Here is a 21138-nt window from a genome sequence, read left to right on the forward strand (position 1 = left end):
AATACCTTCACAGTGCCACCTATTGGAAGGCAGCATTCCTTTGAGCCAAAGTTAGACTCTTTATACAAGCCTTGTAACAATGACTGGGAATTAAAAGCAAAGCCAGACTCCATGCACAGACAGCGGTTTCAGGGTATTTGCCTTTCATCAGTGTACAGTAGGAGTCTGGTTTTGCTAGTGAGAGGCCTTGGATGCGGGTCAGAAACGCTATCTTTTCTCCTTAAGGAGAGCACCTAGACTTGAGTGAGGAGACTTAAAAAGCCATTCATGGTCCTCTGGGTAATATGCAAATTGAATTGCACAGAACAAGTAGCTCCTCCATATCATAACCTGGCTCTCTGCATTCTACTAGGGTTTATGGCGATTGAGCCTGCCACACAGTCTATCACTTGTTGCATTATTGACTTTCAGTGAATAATGAGGACACTGTCAATTGAAATACTTTACCCATGTCATCCACTGTGCTAAGGAAGTAGACGTGATTTTGCACCCGACACACACTGAGGCTGCAAACTTCTACTTTTTGGGCTTCCCAGCCACAAATCCAATCCCGATCAGTTAGACCGTATACTGCCATTCCCTCGGAAAGACCAACAAATAAGTAGGATTCCCCAATGGTCATACAATTAACTCTTTTGGAAACCTGGTAATGCAGAAACAGAATACAAGATTAATTAGTTAATGAAGAAAAAGACATCTGAATGATTACTATTAGAGATGAGCGAGCATACTCACTAAGGCAAACTACTCAAGCGAGTAGTGCCTTATGCGAGTACCTGCCCGCTCATCTCTAAAGATTCGGCTGCCGGCGGGGGGCGAGGAGCGCCACGGGAGAGCGGGGAGATCTCTCTCTCCCTCTCTCCCCTCCGCTCACTCCCGCAACTCACCTGTCACCCGCGCCGGCAGCCGAATCTTCAGAGACGAGCGGGCAGGTACTCGAATAAGGCACTACTCGCTCGAGTAGTTTGCCTTAGCGAGTATGCTTGCTCATCTCTAATTACTATACAATAGTCTTATGACAAATTATTTATATGCTGGTTGCATGAGAAAGAACAATATAATCTTGTTTCAGCCTAAAGCTAAAGCCTGACTCCAATCAAAACCTGAAAAACCAGCAGTGGCTGCAGTTAAAGGGGGTTTCCAGTTAAGATAACTTTCATATACCACATTAGGGATCTCTGAATTAGTAGAAGGGGGTCCTCAGGTCAGGATCCTTATTGCTTAGCCTAAGGGGAGAGTAGTTACAGAGAGCGCCTCTTTCTCTGGAGCACGCATCTTGTCCTGCAGTACATAAAAGCCCTTTGACTTAGTTGTCACGCTGTATAAGCACCATACACTAAGTTCATGGGCTAATAGGACAGGGCGCTGGGGTCGAGAGGGTTTTTTTTTTTTTTATACTTACCGGCCTCTCCATTTGCCCGCTGTCAGCCCTGGAAACCAGAGCTCAGTCAGTGTTCTCTATGAGGGTGCACACACACTGATGGCAAAGATTAGTCCAATGCACAGACCAAGCCCCCATTTCCAGGGCTGACAGTGAGGTAACGAGGAGGTCCGTAAGTATAAAAACACCCCATGATCTCAGTCACTCTGAGCCCATAAACTCAGTTTATGGGGCTCATACAACATGGCAGGTTCCCTTTAAGTGGTCACTGTGCAATGTTGTGACGCTGCAGGGAAATATAACACTACCAGGATTCCCCACCGATTACAGCTCACTCCCGGGATCCCAGCAGGGGGAAAATTTGTCATCTGCTTATTGTCAAGGGACCCCTATAACAACTAATGACTGTCCAAAGTAGAAAGCCCATTGAACCCCAATTTACTCCCAATATGTAATCCTTTAACCTACACATCCACTATTTTGTAATTGGTGGTCTCTCCAAACAGTATTTGTATCAGGTCAGCTGACAATTTTAGCTTGAATTTCCAGTTGCATTGATTACTATGTAACCGTGGTTTTGTTTCTGTTACCCTGTCTTGTAAACACTGCGGAATATGATGACGCTATATAAAGAAGGATTTGTATTATCATTATTATTGAATAGTACGCCAGTGCAAGACTGAGTTCAAGCCATGATTTTGCCAATTAGAGTACAGCCTCCTGCAGGCGGCCAGGTCGGATCCTGCTGCGTGAATTCTTGCAGCGGGATGTGAGCCGTGCGCCTGCAGGGACCACTGCGGCTCACCCGCTCTGCCGGCTCCTCTGCTCTGCTATGTGCCGGCTGCCAGCACATGCGCAGAGCAGAGCTGATGCGTCAGCCATGACGTTTCTGTGCAGGCCTCTGCGAGGCTTACACAGAAATAGGACATGCAGCGATTTGTTTACCGCACGAGTTTCACACACTCAAATCGCGGCTGTCCGCATAGGATTGCATTATCTAATGCAATCCTATGGCAGCGTGCACGGGGGCAAATTCTGCGGGAAATCCTGCCGTGGAATTTCTGCACGTGTGCAGGGGGCCTACCTGTCATCACCTATAAGCACCACAAACTAAGGCTTTATGTCCACTTGCACACACGGATACCACTGCCGAATCCTGCAGCGGTATCCGTGCATGCCTGTGGCCATGGAGAGGAAAAGAATGTTTCTTACCTCTCCAGGTCCAGCGCAGAGCTGGCCGAATCTTCTTTTTTTCAGCACGGCGCATGTGCCCGGGAGTGTCGGGCGACGCGCATGCGCAGTGCTCACGTTTTTGAATACCCTGCTTTCCTACGGATCGGCGGCACCTCCACAGTGACAGCTGCGGGTGTGCCGCGGCGGGGATGGCTTTCATTGACTTCAATAGAAGCTGTCGCTGCGGGACCCACAGGAAAATGGAGCATGCTGCCATTCCTTCCTGTGCGTGCGACCCGCATGCCGAGGGGGAAAAAAAATTAAAATAATCACATCCACATGCTTTTACTTGGCATGTGGATGCTAATGCATTTCTATGGGTGGCAAGAGGTGCGGATCTCCTGCACGGATTTTATAATTAACAGCCACACGTGGACATTGGGCCTAAGTTATGGTGCTAATAGGGCAGATTCCAAGGAGTTTGGGGATGCACTTCTCATATTTACCCAGCTTCTCACCAGTGGAAGTTGGCGGGGGGGGACAGTGTAGAAGACTCATCTCTGCAGGCTGACCATGTGCACTCCCATACAGAACAATGGGAATGAGCGTGCACAGGTTGTAGAGATAAGTCAGCTGGACCGTCTGCGTGATAACTTCCAGAGATGTCAGTGCGGAAAATGGAAGCTGGCAGAGTATAAAAAGCATATTCCCGAATTCCTTGCGACCTGCCCTATGAGCACCATAACTTAGTTTATGACGCTCATAAGTGGTGACAGGTTTCGTTTAAGGCATATACTTTAATTGCTTGCTGCAAGATATTAATGCAAACATGTTGGATTCATTTAGCTACAATTGACTTAAACTGCAAAAAAGAAATAGACAACTATAATAGAAAGAAGTTATACATCTGGGTACAGTTTTTGACAAGGAAGAAAACCGCAACAGGCTGCATTTTAGGGCTCATGTCCACAACCATGTGTTCACCGTGTGTCGTGCGTGCGTTGCATTGATGTATGCACACCGATATGTAGACACTGCATATCGATACACAAGAGAAATAAATCGCAGCATGTTCTATTTCTCTGTGTACGCACGCAGCGGGAGCCCTATACATTTGTATGGGCTGTGTATGGTACGCTGTCCATATACAATACATTGCATATGGGCAGCGGTTTCATACACTTCCCCACTCTGAAACAGAGTGGGAAATTAAAAAAAAAAAAAAAACAAGAGTCACACTGCGCATGTCCGTGTGTGTGATATGTGGCCATATGCAGTGCCATACGCGATCTCTGCCAGCAGAGACCGCGTATGGTTTTAAAATGGGTAAAATGCAGTGGGCAGACCCGTAGCGTTTTACGCATACGCCCGTGGACAGGAGCCCTTACTGTCAGAAGATAGTATTTAACTGTATACTGTATCCAATGTATCTTATCCCATAAGGTACAGAACATACAATGTGCTTGCTCAGGCCAATCACAACTCTCTCCATATTAGAAAATATTGTACTAGGGAAACAAAGCACACATATGATAGAAAACCGTGACCCTGCAGAAACAGGTTGTCCATCAACATTTTGGTACGTGTCCCACCGGTGTGAGCAGTCCTTACATGGATGTCAGCAGTTGGGTGCAGGACATTAATTTTTTCCTTGAGTTTCTCTGCTTCTCGGCTTTGCTGCCGTATGCTGATCACCTCCATCACCTGATCAATTACAAGCTCCACTACTTTGGCAAGCATCCTGTACGGCTGAGGTAGACAGTCCCGTGACTGGGCTGGATCCCTCAGAAAATAATCTTCCTCTTGTTCTTCGCTGGTCCAGTCTTTCTCAGATCCTGGAGGTATTTCTAAAGGTCCTTTCCTGATATACACAGGCATGGTGCAAGATCCAGTAAGTGAAAGCAAGAAACTTGTAACTGACTCCTTTTCTGTTGTCCTTAAAGATGTTGACAAAGCACCTAAAGAATAAATGAGAGAAGGAAATATTTGAATAAATTTAACTATTAGCACAGTAACGTATCACTTATTCAAGCAGTGGTATAGTATTGTACATTTACACCATATGGCCGTGTTAGTCAATCAGTAGCTCAGAAGCCACATACAAATGCGGCCCCCAAGCCCCCTTGAGATGTGGCTCCCTGGATCAGAGGCGTAACTTGAAGCTCCCGGGCCCCGATGCAAAACCTGTAACAGGGCCTCCAAATATAATGCTTTATTCATAGTACTGGGCTCCCTATATGGAGAAGAGAGGCCTTATGGGCCCCCGAAGGCTCCTGGGCCCGAGTGCAACTGCATCCCCTATAGTTAGGCCCCTGCCCTGGATGTTGGTAACTCCACGCGATCTCCGGCCGCTCATCACTTCTGGGAAGTAGCGATCCTCCAGGCGGCTTTCGGTCATGTTAGAGGATCAGCAAGTGTTTCCCATTGTTTTCAAAGGGAACCCTCACATCATCTCACACGGTGTGCAATTTGTTTTACTGCCCCATTGAAAACAATGGCGATGCATGCCAAGGAACACAAAAAGATAGGACCTCACTGATGTGCAGGACTCCATTCATATTTGTGCAAGATTTGTGATTCTTGAAGATTTCGCGTGAGATTCTGGACAGTGTGAAACCGGCCTAAAAGAATTACACAAAAGGGAAAAAGTTATCGACTGCCTCATGATGATGGGGTGCTTTCATACATGGCAGAACATTCCAGCATCAAGGAAAGTCCTCCGCCATAATCCACAAGTCCAACATTTGCAGCAGAATCACCGTGGATTGGTAGATGCAAAGATTCTGCCGCAAATCTGCGTCAAAATGCTAATTTAAATGTGGATTTTTCTGCGGCAGAATATTCTGCCCGTGTCAAAGCATCCTCATAAACGTCCGCCCGCGCCATAATAGTTCATCGCAGCACTATGCCGTTAAAACGGAGTGCGGTCTAATGGTTGTCAAAAGCAAGTAGAGCTCTTTAAAAGTGCACTACACATGAGGTCTCCATTTGTTGTTCTCTGTTGTCAGCCATTTCTGGATAGTTTGAGGATCGCTGTAGAGTTCTTACATGGGACAACGACGGTTACCACTATATACCTCCTGCAAACCTCCCAAACATTTCTATAGCACTGTGTAATGTATGCAGTCACATAGGTGACTAGTGCCCTATATACACCCCCTGTGCCCACCTTTACCTACTGCAGGCTCCCGTGCCTGCTCTCTGCTTCGTTTGTTACTGGTTACCATAGCAACGAAGACCAGGAGGAGCCGGGGGAAACACAGCCGGAAGCAGAAGGACCCTTTGCTTTATAGTTCTCCTTTATGCTAACATAATAAAGCATGGAGGTGATATATGAGGTATTATATAGCGACTCGCTGCCCGGGTTCGCGCCTCAGAGGTTCTGAGCAGACGGAACGTTCCTACCATGGCCTCAGTTCTCTCCGGAGCGTGTTGGAGTCGGACAGTCACGTGACCGATCAGACTGCAGTGCTAGAATGAATCAGGAACTGAGCTGATGAGCGAGAGGCTTGTGTAGCCCCGGCACCTGCCATTACTGCGTGAGGTAGGCGGCGGCTGCACTGCACACACCAAGGGGGGCTGAGACAAGGTGAGACAAAGGAGTGTGAGTCGGGGGTGGGGATGACACATTACAAACACGGCTCTGCTAGTCCAAGCACATTACAAACACACAAACCCCAAGGGTGTTAAAGTTCATTACACAGCAGCGCACATGTTACAGCGTACTATAAGGGTGGGTCACAGGAGCGTGTTTATGTGTGTACAGTCGTGTGCACGTAACCAAGCGTCTATTAGAGCCATTGGTTCCCTATGGTGTGTTCACATGTCCGTGTTCTACAGGTGTGCAAACGCACATACGTGCAAAACATAAGACGTGTGCACCATAGGGCCGTGCTGCATGTCAATATTCCCCAGCGGGGAGCCCCCTTGTCACTGAACACTGACAGCAGTGACAGGGGGACTCCCCGCGGGGAGTAAAGAATGCCCTGTCACAGCTGTGGCAGAGGATCCTGATGTTCTCCCATTCAATGGGCTGCTGGGAAGCCCTGCAGGGATTTTTGGGGAAGGGCGTTAAATATAATCATCCCTAGAATGTGTTAAAAATAAAAATATATATATACTCACCTCTCCTCAGCTGCCGGCGCTCAGGCACGTCTAGCCGCTTGTCTTCCTGCAGTGCTCTGAGGCTCTTTCAGTAGGTGGGGATTTAAAAATCCCTCCTGCTGAAAGGGCTGTATGTGATTGGCTGAGCGCTAAGCCAATCACAGGCAGTGCTCAGCCATTTATTGAATCCAACAGAGGTGCACGCACACTTTTTTTAAATTTATTTATTTTTAACACAAACCATGACTGATTTTCCGTGGAAGCCTTATATATCAAGCCCTTACCTGAAAATCACTGCAGGGTTGCCAGCATCCTATTGCTTTCAATGAGGCCGCTGGCAGCAGCCACGGCCCCATTGAAAGCGATGCTGCTCGGACCTGCATTCACGCGTGTTTGTGCACGTACGTGGGTGTGCGGTTTTGTGCGCACCAACGTTCACATGCTCGTGTGAATGGACCCTTAGGTAAAGGTGTTACTGGAAACAAACATACTGCTTCTTGCGTTTGCCCGATGACCCACTATGTGGCACCACTGTGTACTCTTTTAGAAATTGGTCATGTGCACTGTGTCATTTTCACAAAAAAACCCGCTGCTTGCATGTGCAGAAATTGCGTGAACTGGCAATGTTTCATGCTGGGGCTTTTGTGGGGGTCACTATTGTTGCTGGGGCCACTCTGCACGTGGCAGCATACCTCAAGGTGACTTAGGCCGCCTGCAGATTGACGGATTGGCAACATCAATGTGGCTTAGCAAAAATGGCGCGTGGCCTCGCAGGCTGCCAGATTTCCTATAATTGCTCTAGAATCCGTTGTAAATTCTAGCTGTGATCTCCACCAGCTCACAGATTCTTTACTCTCAGTCCTAAGGCCACTCTCACACCCGTATGTAAAACGCGTTTCTTATGCAGCCCTTTACTGCGTGCAGAGCTCGTTTTTGTGCGCATTTGCCTGCATTTTTACTGCTTATTTTTGCGCAGTAACAACGGAGGCGGCAAGCTGATGATGTCACCGCTTTATTCCCCCTCCCTTAGGCATAATAACCTGCTTTCAATTGCGTGTTTACGCACCCCAATCATTTCAATGGGCATAAATTGGAGTTGTGTATTTCGTGCATGTCTAATACTTAGCAAAAAAAAAAGAAGCGCTCGTCTGAGTGCGGTCGAACGGTTGTCAAAAACCAGTGGAGCTCTTCAATGCTGGGTTCCCACGGGACACTTTCACCGTGCAAATCTTGCGGTTTTGCCGCAGCGGAAAACTGCAAGATTTCCTTGGGATAAGCGCAGCTTTGAAACCCACGGCACTTATTCGCGGATTTTGGAGCGGCTCCGCTGCATGCTTTTCCGTTGTGGACGGCTCTTCCACAAAGAGGAGTGAGGCTGCAATGGAAAAAAAAATGGCAAGCTGCGTCCCGGAATACCGTGTCACAGCGCCAGCATTGCTGCAACGGATTGTCTGCCCCGTGTGGACAAGATTCTTGACAAATCTCGTCCACATGGCTGGCTAACCCTGGGATTGGCGGCCGCAGGGAAATTCTGTGGCAAATGCGCCCTGTGTGAACCCAGCCTAAAAGTGCACAATACATGAGGTCTCCATTTGTTGTTCTCTGTTGTCAGCCATTTCAGGATACTTTGAGGATGGCTGTGAAGTTCTTCCATGGGATGACCCCGGTCACTACTATATACCTCCTGCAAACCTCCCAAACATTTCTAGACTTGTGTGTAATGTATCAGTTGGCGGGAAAAAACAAATGTAAGCTACTTTTTATCCAAACCAATATTATTTTGAGATGGGCAACCAGTCCGGCCATTTATTAGCAAATTTGATTAAGCAAAGCAGTTCAAGGGCGCATTCAGACGAACGTATATCGGCTCGGTTTTCACGCCCAGCTGATATACGGTGTCTCTCTCTGCAGGGGGGAGGAGGCTGAAAAAGCTGGGAGCAGTGATCTGAGCTCCCGTCCCCTCTCTGCTTCCTCTCCACCACCCTGCACTATTTTCAATGAGGAGAGGTGGGACGGGGGTGGAGCTAATTCCTGGAACTTAGCCCTACCCCCGTTCTGTCTCCCTAGTCCAGCAGGCGATCACAGATATGGCACTAAATAAATCGGACGGCCTCCTAATTGAAGTGTACAAAAATACCTAGAACAGCTTTCTCCAGTTTTGCTGGAGCCGCTCAGGCGGGCCCATGAGGAGGACTGTCTCCCATCCTTCTTTTATGATGCCATCATTGTCGTTCTATTAAAGCCGGGTAAGGAGCCCCGGGAATGTGACTCCCACCGTCCAATATCATTACTCAACGTTCCAACCAAAATCTTAGCTACCAGATTAAACCAACTCATTCTTTCCATTATTAACAAGGACCAGACCGGCCGGGGAAATCCACCCTATAAATATCCGCAGAGTTCAGGCCAATTGGGAGAAAGTATGCTATGCCATGGGCACTGGCGTCACTCGACACTAGGAAGGCCTTTGGGTGGAGCTTTTTAGAAACTTGTCTAAACCGCGTTGGATTTGGTCCAGAACTTTTGAAGTTGATCCAAATCATTTGTAAAACCCCGACAGCTAATGTGCTAGTGAACAGCATACCGTCCTGTACATTTCCCTTATCAGGAGGCACCAGGCAGGGCTGCCCTTTGTCCCCGGCATTATTTGTCATAGCGTTAGGCTATACGACTGCGAAATGCTCAGGAAGTCACAGGCATTCCCAGGGAGGGGCGGGAAAGTGTTACCGGTCTCTGTGCAGATGACATGATACTCTTTCTTCAAGACCGCGGACGCTCCTTTCCTCAAGCCCTTCATATCATAAACACATTTTCTCAATTGTCAGGTCTATATAATAATTGGTCGAAATCCACAGTCTTATATACTGCTCCAGACCCACCAGTTATCCCTTTGGTCTCTAGGTGTGGCTGGAATGAATCAGGAACTGACCTGGAGGAAGCTTGTGTAGCCCTGACGAGGTGCACTGCACACACACCAAGGGGGGCTGACACCTTACAAATACGGCTCTGCTATTCCTGCTGCACTGCACACACCTGTCCGCCGGCGCACACCAAGGGGTTCTCTAGAAACTAGAATCTTTTTTCTGTTAATGGTATCCTATAATGTACAGAAAAACATTTTTCAGTGGTAAAGATGGTAAAGATGGCATGTTCCCTGTATTCTGAGAGACATTACCATTAGGGCTTATTCACACAAGCGTCTATCGACCGGCCAATATACGCTACCATGTGATGCACAGGCTCGGCGTAGACGCCGTCTGGCGGGGGGAGACTGTTTATCTCACTAAGCTGTCTCCCCCTTCCCTCGCCAACTCTCTGCAAGGGGAGGAGGTGGGAACTAGTGTGCTGAGCTCCCGCCCCCTCTCCGCTGTTTGCAATGGGTCACGCTGCTAAACTCCCTTCCACCTCTCTTCTCCGACCGCTGTCATTAGCTGCCATAGGAGTCTATGGCAGCAGCCGTAGTCCGGCCCGGAAGATAGTTCTAGGATTATCTTTTCTGCCCGGCGTAAAAGCTTTTACACCGCGGGAATACCGCCTGTGTGATCCGATGCATTGGAATCCAATGTATCAGGTGGTAGCGTATATTGGCCGCCGCTTTCATGTGAATAAGCCCTTACACTGATACCAGTGTTTTTGTTTTTTTTATTGGGGTCATTTTAGGGTAGACTTTTTTTTTTCTTTTGGGGGAGGGGCAATGAGATTGGGGAAAAAAATGCATTTCTAGTGCTGTTTTGTTTTTTTTCTCTACAATATTTACCATGCGAAATAAATTGGTTTATTATATTCGGCTTTTGCCACAATACCAATAATGCTTATTTTTAGTCTTTTTATTTTATGTAAGAGTGGGAAGAGGGTCGTGGCGTCTTTTTAAACTTCAAAAAAAGTTTTAGAATATATACATTTAATCCCTTTTTTTTCTTCTTCTGTCTTGTAGTGGGACTTGACATGATCGCTGATGATACAGCACACTGCACTAGCTGCAAATGTAGATGGTGTGAGCTCAGGAGCTGAGCCGGCTCTGACTGCAATAGTAAGGGTTGAGTACACCAATTCCTGCTGTTAACCCCTAATATGCCGCGATCAGGGTTGATTGTGGCATGTAAAGGGTTCACAGAGGAAGAGAGCTCCAGATGCCAGACAGTGGTGTGAGGGTCTGCCGTGGCCTGTGATCGCTATCCTAAGCAATAATGCATTGCAGTACAGAAGTATTGTCAGTATGATCATGGCTTCGCAGGTTCAACTTTTTCTTACAGTTACATAAAAATCGTAAAGTAAAAAAATTTTTGCGCACTTCTTTTTTGTTTAAAAAAAAAAAAATTAAAGACCAATCTTTTTTGTATCATCGCATCCGTATTGACCTAGATGATAGATGTACACCCTTTTTATCCTACATGGCAAACACTATAAAAAAGAAAAAGGAGTCAAAATGCTTTTACTGTTCATTTCCAAAAAAAAGCACTGAAAGTGACCAAAAAGCCAGATATACCTAAAAAATGGTACGGATAACAACTACAGCTCCTCGCGCAAAAATTAAGCTCTCATAAAGGTCCGTCGGGAGGGGAGGGGAGGGGGGAAAAAAACCCTATGGGACCATGAATGCAACAATGTGAAAACAAAGGAATATTTAGCCAAAAAATAAGAGGGCTTGTTAATGTGCAAAGGTGGAAATACCGTACTATATATAATTTGCGTATTATTGTCATCATACCAGCCTACAGAAAAAAAATAAAATCGATCACGTCATTTATGCTGCATGATTAAGGCCTTATTTCGACGTGCGTATTTTGGCTGGGTTTTCACGCCCGGCCAATTATACGCTGTCTCTCTCTGCAGGGGGAGGAGGTGGGCCGGGAGCAGTACTCTAAGTTCCTGTCCCCTTTCCACCCATTGCCACTGTTTGCAATGGAAGAGATGGGGGCGGAGCTAAGTTCCGCCCCCTTTCATTGCAAATAGTGGCCGATATACACACGTCGGAATAAGCCCTAAAGCTGTAAAACAAATGGCAGAATGGATTTGGTGATGCAATACATTATATGTACCCAAAAAAATGATACCAATAAAAACTACAGAAAAAAAAACCCTCCATGTTGACAGAGAAAAAAAGTTATCGCTTTTGAAAAGTGGAAATAAAAATCCTTTAAAAAAAAAAAAAAAAAAAGGGTTGCGTCCTTCGTCCTACATAGGCCATGTCACTAAGGAGTTAAGGGGGTTGTAAATAACTTTTTTTTTTTCTTTATGTATTATTTTGTGGGAAAAAAAAACACCTTTTCAAGATAATGTCATTATGTTTGCGTTCCTTTCAGCTACTAGAAGTGAGACTGCACCGCGTTGTACTAAAGATGGATTCGTTTGTGAAGTTCATGAACCAGAGCCAGGGAAGGGACCGACTCTTCAGGTATAGTTTTCCCTTTAACCGCCCCTGCAGTGATGTGTCTTCCACTCGTGATACATGTAGTTCCTAGAATTATACCATTGTCATTATGTAATAGAAGAAGAACCAGGAATCCTCCCCTATTCCATAAACCACCATCACACTCATTCTTTTCCATTTCAGAGCTACTCAGTATGCATGCATGTTGCTTAGTTATGTTTTAGAGAATAAGGCTGGCAGAGAGAAAGTGGTAATGAAGCTCAAACGGGTGGAATCTAACATGAGCTCTGGCCGTAAATGTAAGTACTAGACCCGGCTGTGGTGGTCATCCTTAGTTGCAGTTCCTTACCCTCCTTACTAATCTTTTCCGTGGTATTTCCTGTTCTGCTCACCCTGTTCATCCTTTGTACTGTCCAATCATATATTCACCTGTTAAACAAGTGTTGTGACGCTGTGCCTAAAGTTTAAGACCGCATGAAAGACATAAGAAGACATTGAACTTTGATATTTTTCTCTTTATATTTTAAGGGGTTCTTGTGTTTGGGTAAAAATTTTTTTTTTTGAAAATGGCAATCAGCTGCTATTGCCAGGGGAAGTGGGCACCCATATATTTTCCCTGTAGTGGAAATATTTATGGGAATTACATTCCCGTCATTCAAATGAATGGCCTTTAGAGATGAGCGAACGTACTCGTTTAGGGCGATTTCGCAATCGAGCAGCGCTTTTTTCGAGTAACTGACTACTTGAGCGAAAAGATTCGGGAGTGAGCGGGGGGTTGCAGAGGGGAGTGGGGGGGGGGGGGAGAGAAATAGCTCCCCACTGCTGCCCCCCCCCCCCCCGAATCTTTTTGCCCGAGTAGTCATTTACTCGAAAAAAGCGGTGCTCGATTTGCGAAATCGCCCTAAACGAGTACGTTCGCTCATCTCTAACGGCTATCCATGTAATACACAAATAGGTCAGGGCCATAAACAGCTCTGCTCTCTGGTTCACTGAGGGAGGTGGTCACAAGCAAGAGACTCCCCACTTTATGACATCCATATACCCTAACAGGGGACATGGAAAGGGTTTGACTTAACCCTTTCCAATCCAATTTGTATCCTGGTTTTCCTAGGGGGCTTACTCTTTTTCTGCCGTTATACAACGGTGCTATATGCTGACTAAAGCCAGTACTGCATGAGGTGACACGTTGGACAGGCTCCTACAGCAGAGAGGCTGGCAATATACAGTAAGAGAACCCCGACGGACGTTTTCCAATATCAGAGCTGTACAGCCTTAAATCATAATGTCTTCAGAGGTCAGACAGTGGATTGGAAAGGGTTAAAGGGCTATTCCCATGGCAGAGATAGGATTACCAGCTCGTTCTCCACTGCCAGAGGTGGTTGGGATATGTAAACAGCTGAACTGGCTGTTCTATGCTGTTTCCGTAGCTCCCATGGAAGTGAATGGGAGTTACTAAAACAGCATAGCACATTGTCCTATTCTGTTTCTGTAACTCCCATTCACTTCTCTGGGAGTTGGAGAACCAGAGCAGAACAGCTAGTTTGGTTATTTCTATAATCCTAGCTATCAGTGGCTGCAATGGTGGGATGGGGTTGGGGGCCTTGTTCTGGTTATAGATACAGGTACCAAGTCTGAAATCCACACCTATCAAACCATTATGGTGCATCTTGTAGTTATGCTATAAAAGTCTGACATATGAATATAGCTTTAATAAGTGTAGAGCTCCTAATCACCTGCATGGGACCACACCTGGTGGGGGAAGTGGCCACTAGGGTTATTGCACCTATTATAATTTAATTTTAAAGCAGCAGTCCGCCTTTTCCCCCTCCTCCCAGTTGTATGCCAGTAGCTCGGTGCCCACGTCGTCTAGCAGGGGGTGTAGTCTGCAGTTTCTATATGGTTCTTTTTCTACACAATTCGTACAAATAAAACCCTATAGTCAAGGAAGTGGAAGTCCACATAACAGCTGTCTGGGCGACCAGAGGAAAAATGTCCTCCATGGTAAAGAACTGCCATAACCGGTTTAAATATATCAAGAACACTATGAAAATTCTACATCCCTTTCACTTCTTTCAAATTGTTGTAAAATTGTTACACGTCAGATTTAATCACGTTCAGTAGATTACCTCCTTGTTTGTCTCTTTCCTGTAATCCACTAATCCAGGGGTGGACAAATTTACTGGTAATATTAGACGCTAGTTGGCTCACTCCAGAATCGGGTATTTTTTGGTTTTTTTACTTATCTTGTAGTAAGAACATTTTTCAGACGCAGAAAACAACCTAAGAAGTTAAGAATCAACAAAAAATTTTCCAGAGTACTGGTGACACTGTTTCTGGGATTTGTCCATCCCTGCTCTAATCTTTAGACGTTTCCAAGTGTGAACTGTTGTTCGTTATTGCACATGTTGTTGGGTCTTTTATAGTTCAGAACACTTTCCAGTCCAACACATACTTGTATGCGGAAGTTAAAAAAACAAAAAAAAATCCATTTTGCTAGTCTAGCTTATCCACTTTAAGGCTTTTTTCATACGAGCGCATATTGGCCGGCGCTATATTGGCCTTGCCAGGCGCTTTTACATCTCAGTAATACCCCTATGTGATCTGTTGCATTGGAATCCAATGCATCAGATCAGAGCACATATTGGCAGGCCGTGAGGGCTGTTTCAGACGACCGTATATCGGCCGGGTATTCACGCCGGCCGATATACGGCGTCTCTGCCTGCAGGGGAGGGGGCTGGAAAAGCCGGGAGCAGTGCTCCGAGATCCCGCCCCCTCTCTGCCTCCTCTCCAACCCCTCTCTGCCCCTCTGCACTATTTGCAATGAGAGAAGGTGGGATGGGGGTGGGGCTAAGCATCGTGAATTAGCTCCGCCCCCGTCCAGCCTCCCCTCATTGAAAATAGTGCAGAGGGGGGTGGGAGCTCAGAGAACTGCTCCCGACCCTTCCAGCCGCCTACCTCTGCAGACAGACGCCGTATATCGGCCGGTGTGAATACCCGGCCGATATACGGTCGTCTGAAACAGCCCTGAAAACGCCGGCCAATATGCGCTCGTGTGAAACAAGTCTTAATAAGTATTTGGGGCATTTTCAGAATGCCCATATAGAAGACCATGGGCAAAACCAAAATTCCCTTTTAAGGACCATTAAAAAAAAATCATACATGGTACACTTTCTTTATTTTCCCTCTACTTCTTAGTAGTGCTGATCCCGAATGATAAATTGGCCTCCCCTTTATGTGCACACTACAGTATGTTGTGATACTGTTAAACACAGTTTTCACATAATTCTTGTTTCATGAAGACAGTCCTTTCTCTAAACACAGCCATCATGATCAACTCCTCCTCATAGATCCAGCTCCTGAAACCTCTAGTGATCAGCTATGAACACTGGGGGAATCTTCAGCAAGCCATAGACTTCCCCCTGCAGTCTCCACTGAATGAATGGCCAAAGTTGTAGTACATGAATAGGCAAGAGTGAACATTTAGTAGCTTCTTACTCTAGCTTATAGATGAGAACTATGATGCCCGTTTGCCATAATGGGGTCCTCTATGGTCAGAGGTCTGTTTCTGAGACCTTCACTACGTTCAAATTATCAAAGCCGAAGGATCTAATTGGCAGTGTGTTTTTGTCCTGTATAAGAAATGGACATTAATAAGTAGAATATAATATCAGGGGATCAGCTGTAAGGTTGTCCAAACATTTTATAGAGCTAGCTTGGCCACCCTCTATCTTGTCTGCCCTCTCCACACCTGTGCATGCTTGGCTTGGTTAAGCATGTATGTGTTCAGAATTGGGAGAAGGGGAAAATGCCGCTGCCAGACACCTCTAGGAGCGGCTTATTGCCTGCGAAACAGGATCGGGCAGTTGATATCCAACGACTCCCTCGACATCTGCCGTCGGGAAAGAGTCAAGAGCTCCCATACACATCAGCTGGCCAACATTGACAAATTTGCCCGACCTGTATCTGATGTGTATGGCTACCCCATTAGAATGTGCTTGGAGTGATTACTTTGTTGCAGTGATCTGACAAAAAAAACTGTTTCTTTTCTTTCAGTGTTCCAGTTGGGAAACATGGTGCATGCCATCAATGCTTCAAAAGCCTCTATCCAGCTCTCGGATCCCATCTTGTGCTACTGCTTGACTGCAGCCAATTTAAACCGTGTCCTTTATTTCACGTGTGACACGGTCCTGTGGGTGAGAAGTGTGGACCTAGTTTCCAACATCAAAAAGGAGAAGTGGCGACATCGAGCCAGCCAGTGTTATTTCTACTCTCTGCTCTTTCATCTAGCCAGGGATTTGTATGTAATAATAAATTGTATGAAGGAAGAGAGGAAAAGCAAGCGAAATGGGGATGATTGCAGAAATGGTCCTACACTCAATTCAAGCAATACATTGCAGAAAAGTTTTGGGAACTTCTTATTTATACTCCTAATGAGTCTAAAGAACCACCCTCCCGTCTTACTAGACACAGTAAAAAATGTGTGTGATCTTTTTAGTCCCCTCAATCACTTGGGATTTTACAAAACCAATCCTGGATTCATTGGAATTTGTGGCTTGGTATCTTCCATCTTGGGAATTTTAACTATAGCAAATCCACAACTAAAGTTAAACTGATTAGAGGCAAGAGATCGTCACATTCTGGTACTTTTTAAGCTGTTAGTTGATATAAATGATGGATAGCACTACCTAGAAGAAATGGAACAAGAACTTATGCTGGTTTTATCCGTAGCAAAGCTGTCTTCAGATGGCCATAAATACACGGTGATCATAATTAAACCAGATGTGTTCAGAGCAGGAAAAAGAAAACTATAAAACCCAATAAAAGTTGGTGTGTATACTCAGTGGGGTATGGGGTTTAGATTTCTCTGAGACGAAAAAAGATATTGTACGAAATGTTTCCAGCAAGGGAATATTTAGTGCTGTACGTGAGGTAGGTGAAGTCCGCTGCTGCAAGGAGTTATGACTGATTCCTAGGGTGATGTCATCTTGTGATGTTTTCTTGGCAGACTGTTTTTGCGGGGTGGTTTGCCATTGCCTTCCCCAGTCATCTTTTACCCCCTCAGCAAGCTGGGTACTCATTTTACAGACTTTGGAAGGATGGAAGCCTGAGTCACTCTTGAGCCGGCTACCTGAACCAAGCTGGGATTGAACGCACAACCTTCAGGTCGGGAGCAAGAGCTTAGGACTGCATTTCTGCTGCCTTAACACTCTGCGCTACACAGGTGAAGGGTATGGCATATAAATGCATTATGTCAATGTCTTGTTCAGCTCAGTACAGTACGACTGCAATGCTATGACTCTTACATTGCCTGACTGCCTTGTTGGTTAAACTTTAGCATCAGCAAAGGTAGTAACAACCTCATCGATCATATGCGAGGAGCACACATTGGCAGTTCCTATAGGACTATGTGCAAGGAGCGCACATTAAACCATATTTATAGGTTTTCCCAACATGACAAATCGCTGTGCTATTGTACAGTAAACATAAACCTGTTCCCAACCACAATGGATGGTTCTTAGCCATTAAAGGGGATGTCTGGGATTTTTTTTGTTTGTTTTTGTTTTCTATCCATGACCTGCCCTCCGGACAGGTTATCAATAGATAATTGGTGGGGAGCTTAAATGGCGAGGCATTGGCAATCGGCTGATTCCCGATGCCACTCTAACTACAAACGGGAAGCAGATCGCACTGACCATAGTGCAGTGGCCTGTGTGGTGGCCCTGGGGATCTCTAGCTACGGACCCCAATTTATTGTATGATAGGCCATCAATAGAAAAAAAAAATCCCAAAGGTTCCAGACAACCTCTTTTCATTGTGATTTACTTCTATAGCTTACATATTGTCAGTGACAAATATTCCCCTAGTGGCATCATTGGGCACTACGTATGTGCTTCGAGAAATCTAAACCCCATACCCCACTGAGTATACACATCAACTTTAATTGCATTCTACCCCATCGGTTTGCTTTTGTTTTGCTAGAGACCTCTGAACGCCTCTAGTTTATTTCCTGTTCACTACAACCAATAGCACTTACACTAGAATTACATTATACAGTGCCAGCATGTTTTCCAGCACTGTACCATCAGGGGGCGCTGCGAGCTGCAAAATGGACTGCTATAAAAAAAAAACTGCCAACGAAACAAATGGAGAAAAGGCTTCAGCTGTAGTTGAATGCAGCCGTGATATGTGCTTATAGAAGTCTCTGGAGCCCTACCGTCTCTCTTTTTGCCACTTAGTATATAGTTTTATCATGTCACCTGCTCTTTTTAAACAATCATATGGTGATCAGAAGCATCTTTTAGCACTTAAAGGGGGTTGTCCAGTTGTAAACTATGGGCCTTACCTCAGGATAGATAAGCAATAGTAGATTGCCAGGGGTCCAGGGCATGGGACCTGCACCAATCAGCTGTTCACCAGGTTGGTGCACTCATGGAAAGAGCTGATTACTGCAGGAAGCAAACAGCTCCATTCCCACTGCAGTGTCTCAACTTGGTATTGCAGGCAAATTTCCCATTGAACTTCGCCTACAAAACAAAGCCTGCCCACTACAATTTGAACCAAGCTATCATCAGAAATTGGATCAGTGGGGGTCCTGTGTGGCAGACCCCTGCTAACTTGCAATTAACATCTTATCCTGAGGATAGGCCAGTGATAATTTACAACTGAATAACATTTTAAAGGCAATGTCTTAAGGTTTAGACATCTTCTATGAAGACCACTAGCCAGTAAAAATAATGCACTTAATTCTAAAAACATGGAAATTCTGAAGGTATGCGCAATGGTATTTTCTGTCTTTTACATGAATCCTGAAAGCGCCTACAATTTTTACGATTTGCTAACGCTTTCTCTTCATTATGTCTATTTTTATGGTCTTTTGTGACAAAATAATGTTCGGAAACCACTATTAAAACTGATCCCATTTATTTCAGTGGAAATCGGTTTTCGCTTGATGACTAATGGAAACTACCAACGCTACAGATTATATTATTTGTCAGGTATTTTTTGCCATCTGTACTCATTAACTGTAAACGGCAGATGAAATTGTTTTTGTGAGTCACTGGGATAGTGTTTCTTTTCTCCATTCTACCAATGACCTCAATTTAAAAAAAAAAAAAAAAAATTGTGAATGGAAAAACGCCACTAGAAGTCAATGGGAGGATGACAGACCTAACTAATGGAAAAGACATGAACTGATTTCAGTGGATGAATGATAAATACATGACAACTTTTCATAAGTTAAATCAGTTTTTCCAGATTTTTGTCCTAAACTAAAAAGTAAAAAAAGTTTACACATAGGTTGGAACTTGACCAGAACTTGGTGCAGTAGTCCGGACCAATGGAGGCATTATGTTTGTATGGTCACTACATCTGATACTTTCTGCGCCTTCCCTTATAAACACTACACTGTAGTCATTCCAAGTGTAATAGTAATGGCTTTACAAACAGAACCCAGGATCTGATGAGCACTGATTTATTATTATTTCTTAGTTTGGTTCAGAACTATTTTCCCATAAGGCTGCTATGTAGAGATACCGCCATGTCATGTAGAGAGCATGTGCTCTTTTCTGGGATGTGCTGCTGTATACAGATTCTTATCGGTGTGATTTTACGTTTTGATTGGTACTTTTTGATTTAGTTTTTTTTTTTTTAACATTTGTCAAATGTTTTTGAAAAGTAAATGGTTACAGTCTTAAATACGTTGTGACTAATTACTGTAATGCTGCTGTTTTTTATGTACTGCACTTTCTAATACCTTGAAATGATAAAACTGCATATACATAGAGCAATAAAATACTTCCAAGGTGTTGGTTGCAATTTTTTTTTTTTTTTGTATTTATAACTACACCATTACAGAGGTTATCAAGAGAAGCATATTTGTGGAAATCCAGTCCAGGTCCAGCTGTGCCAGCACCTTAATTATCAGCCTGGTTTCAACATCAGGTCACAAGGTTTATAGCTGCCTTTCCCCCCCCCTCCCAGGGTCAGTGACGTCGTTGCAGGGGTCTGCCTGCCTGTCTTATTTCATTACTAATATAGGGGTCTGCTCTGCCTCTTTGCTTCTGCAGCTGCGCCATATTTAAAGGCGATGTACACCTTTTTAATCAATGTGTTTTTGGAAATGAAGTCTTTTTATAATTGGTTTTCATAAAAAATGCCTGATTACTTTGTTTTCCAAGATAATTCAGAGGACTAAAATCTTTGTAAATTCGGTCAGTTTTGCACAACAGTTTTGCACAACAGTTATCAAGTCAACAGCATCATGTCCAGCAAGGTCCCATGAATAAGAATAGGACGTATGGACGATACTCCCTGGCGGTCGGACAGTTGCCTTGGCATTTGCAGCACAGTAATTACAGTTATAGGTTTCTTCAAAAATCAGCACCACTCCTGTCCACGGGTTGTGTCTGGTATTGCAGCTCAGACCAATTCACACAATGGAGCTGAGTTTGGTACGGTGTTAGCCAGTAGAGTAAAATGTGATTGTTCTTAGTAAGAGAAACCAACTAATTTTGTAGATATACCTTTTAATGGCTAACAAAAATACATGATGTTATAGCAAGCTTTTGAACCTCTCGGGTTCTTCCTGATATCTGTTAGATGGAAATATTATGCAAACTTCCAAGCGCTTCTGCCATAAAGGCTAAAATTTCAGCACAAATATGGGATGTGCCAATATTTGTGGCTTTTTTTTACACCAGAGAACTGGCGCAGCTCGCTTGATAAATTCCCGCCATTATGTTCATGTTAAAGGGGTTGTCCCGGCGCGAGATGACCCCGATGCAGGGACTTAATAAAAAAACCGCACAGCGCTTACCTGAATCCCCGCGCTCCGGTGACTTCTTACTTACCGGTTGAAGATGGCCGCCGGGATCTTCTCCCTCGGTGGACCGCAGGGCTTCTGTGCGGTCCATTGCCGATTCCAGCCTCCTGATTGGCTGGAATCGGCACGTGACGGGGCGGAGCTACACGGAGCCGGCATCCTGCATGAGCGGCCCCATTGAGAACAGAAGAAGACCCGGAGTGCGCAAGCGCGGCTAATTTGGCCATTAGACGGCGAAAATTAGTCGGCTCCATGGAAACGAGGACGCTAGCAACGGAGCAGGTAAGT

General features: G+C 45.1%; 2 protein-coding genes across 7 annotated transcripts in view; one reads left to right on the forward strand and one right to left on the reverse strand.

Annotated features, from left to right (window-relative positions):
• WDR93 (WD repeat domain 93) overlaps nt 1-6711 on the reverse strand; it is a 44128-nt gene extending 37417 nt beyond the window's left edge. For 2 of the 5 annotated variants that reach the window (XM_066592789.1, XM_066592788.1), the window contains exons 1-3: nt 5730-6002; nt 4166-4512; nt 448-643 (exon numbers count right to left, since the gene is read on the reverse strand). In XM_066592789.1, the coding sequence (XP_066448886.1) occupies nt 448-643; nt 4166-4512; nt 5730-5781 (595 nt within the window). In that variant the 5' untranslated portion in view covers nt 5782-6002. Of the gene's footprint in view, nt 1-447; nt 644-4165; nt 4513-5729; nt 6047-6679 lie in introns of those variants that run through there. The other 3 variants (XM_066592792.1, XM_066592790.1, XM_066592791.1) reach the window with 3 other exon arrangements.
• On the forward strand, nt 6013-19826 carry PEX11A (peroxisomal biogenesis factor 11 alpha). Of its 2 annotated transcripts, none has more exons than XM_066592793.1 (4): nt 6013-6143; nt 11962-12053; nt 12213-12328; nt 16083-19826. In XM_066592793.1, the coding sequence occupies exons 2-4, from the start codon at nt 11998-12000 to the stop codon at nt 16640-16642; spliced, it is 732 nt and encodes a 243-aa protein (XP_066448890.1). In that variant the 5' UTR covers nt 6013-6143; nt 11962-11997; the 3' UTR covers nt 16643-19826. The 2 variants fall into 2 exon arrangements, with proteins under 2 accessions (XP_066448890.1, XP_066448891.1); XM_066592794.1 differs by having other exon boundaries at nt 6019-6098.
• The last annotated feature ends 1312 nt before the right edge of the window (nt 19827-21138 follow it).

Source organism: Eleutherodactylus coqui, chromosome 2, assembly GCF_035609145.1.
Source record: "Eleutherodactylus coqui strain aEleCoq1 chromosome 2, aEleCoq1.hap1, whole genome shotgun sequence".
Taxonomy (NCBI): domain Eukaryota; kingdom Metazoa; phylum Chordata; class Amphibia; order Anura; family Eleutherodactylidae; genus Eleutherodactylus; species Eleutherodactylus coqui.

Coding starts and splice junctions, on each gene's coding strand:
- PEX11A (XM_066592793.1), top strand. CDS start 11,998: ATGGATTCGTTTGTGAAGTTCATGAACCAGAGCCAGGGAAGGGACCGA. Junction 12,054..12,212: donor GGAAGGGACCGACTCTTCAG/GTATAGTTTTCC, acceptor TTTCCATTTCAG/AGCTACTCAGTATGCATGCA. Junction 12,329..16,082: donor CATGAGCTCTGGCCGTAAAT/GTAAGTACTAGA, acceptor CTTTTCTTTCAG/TGTTCCAGTTGGGAAACATG.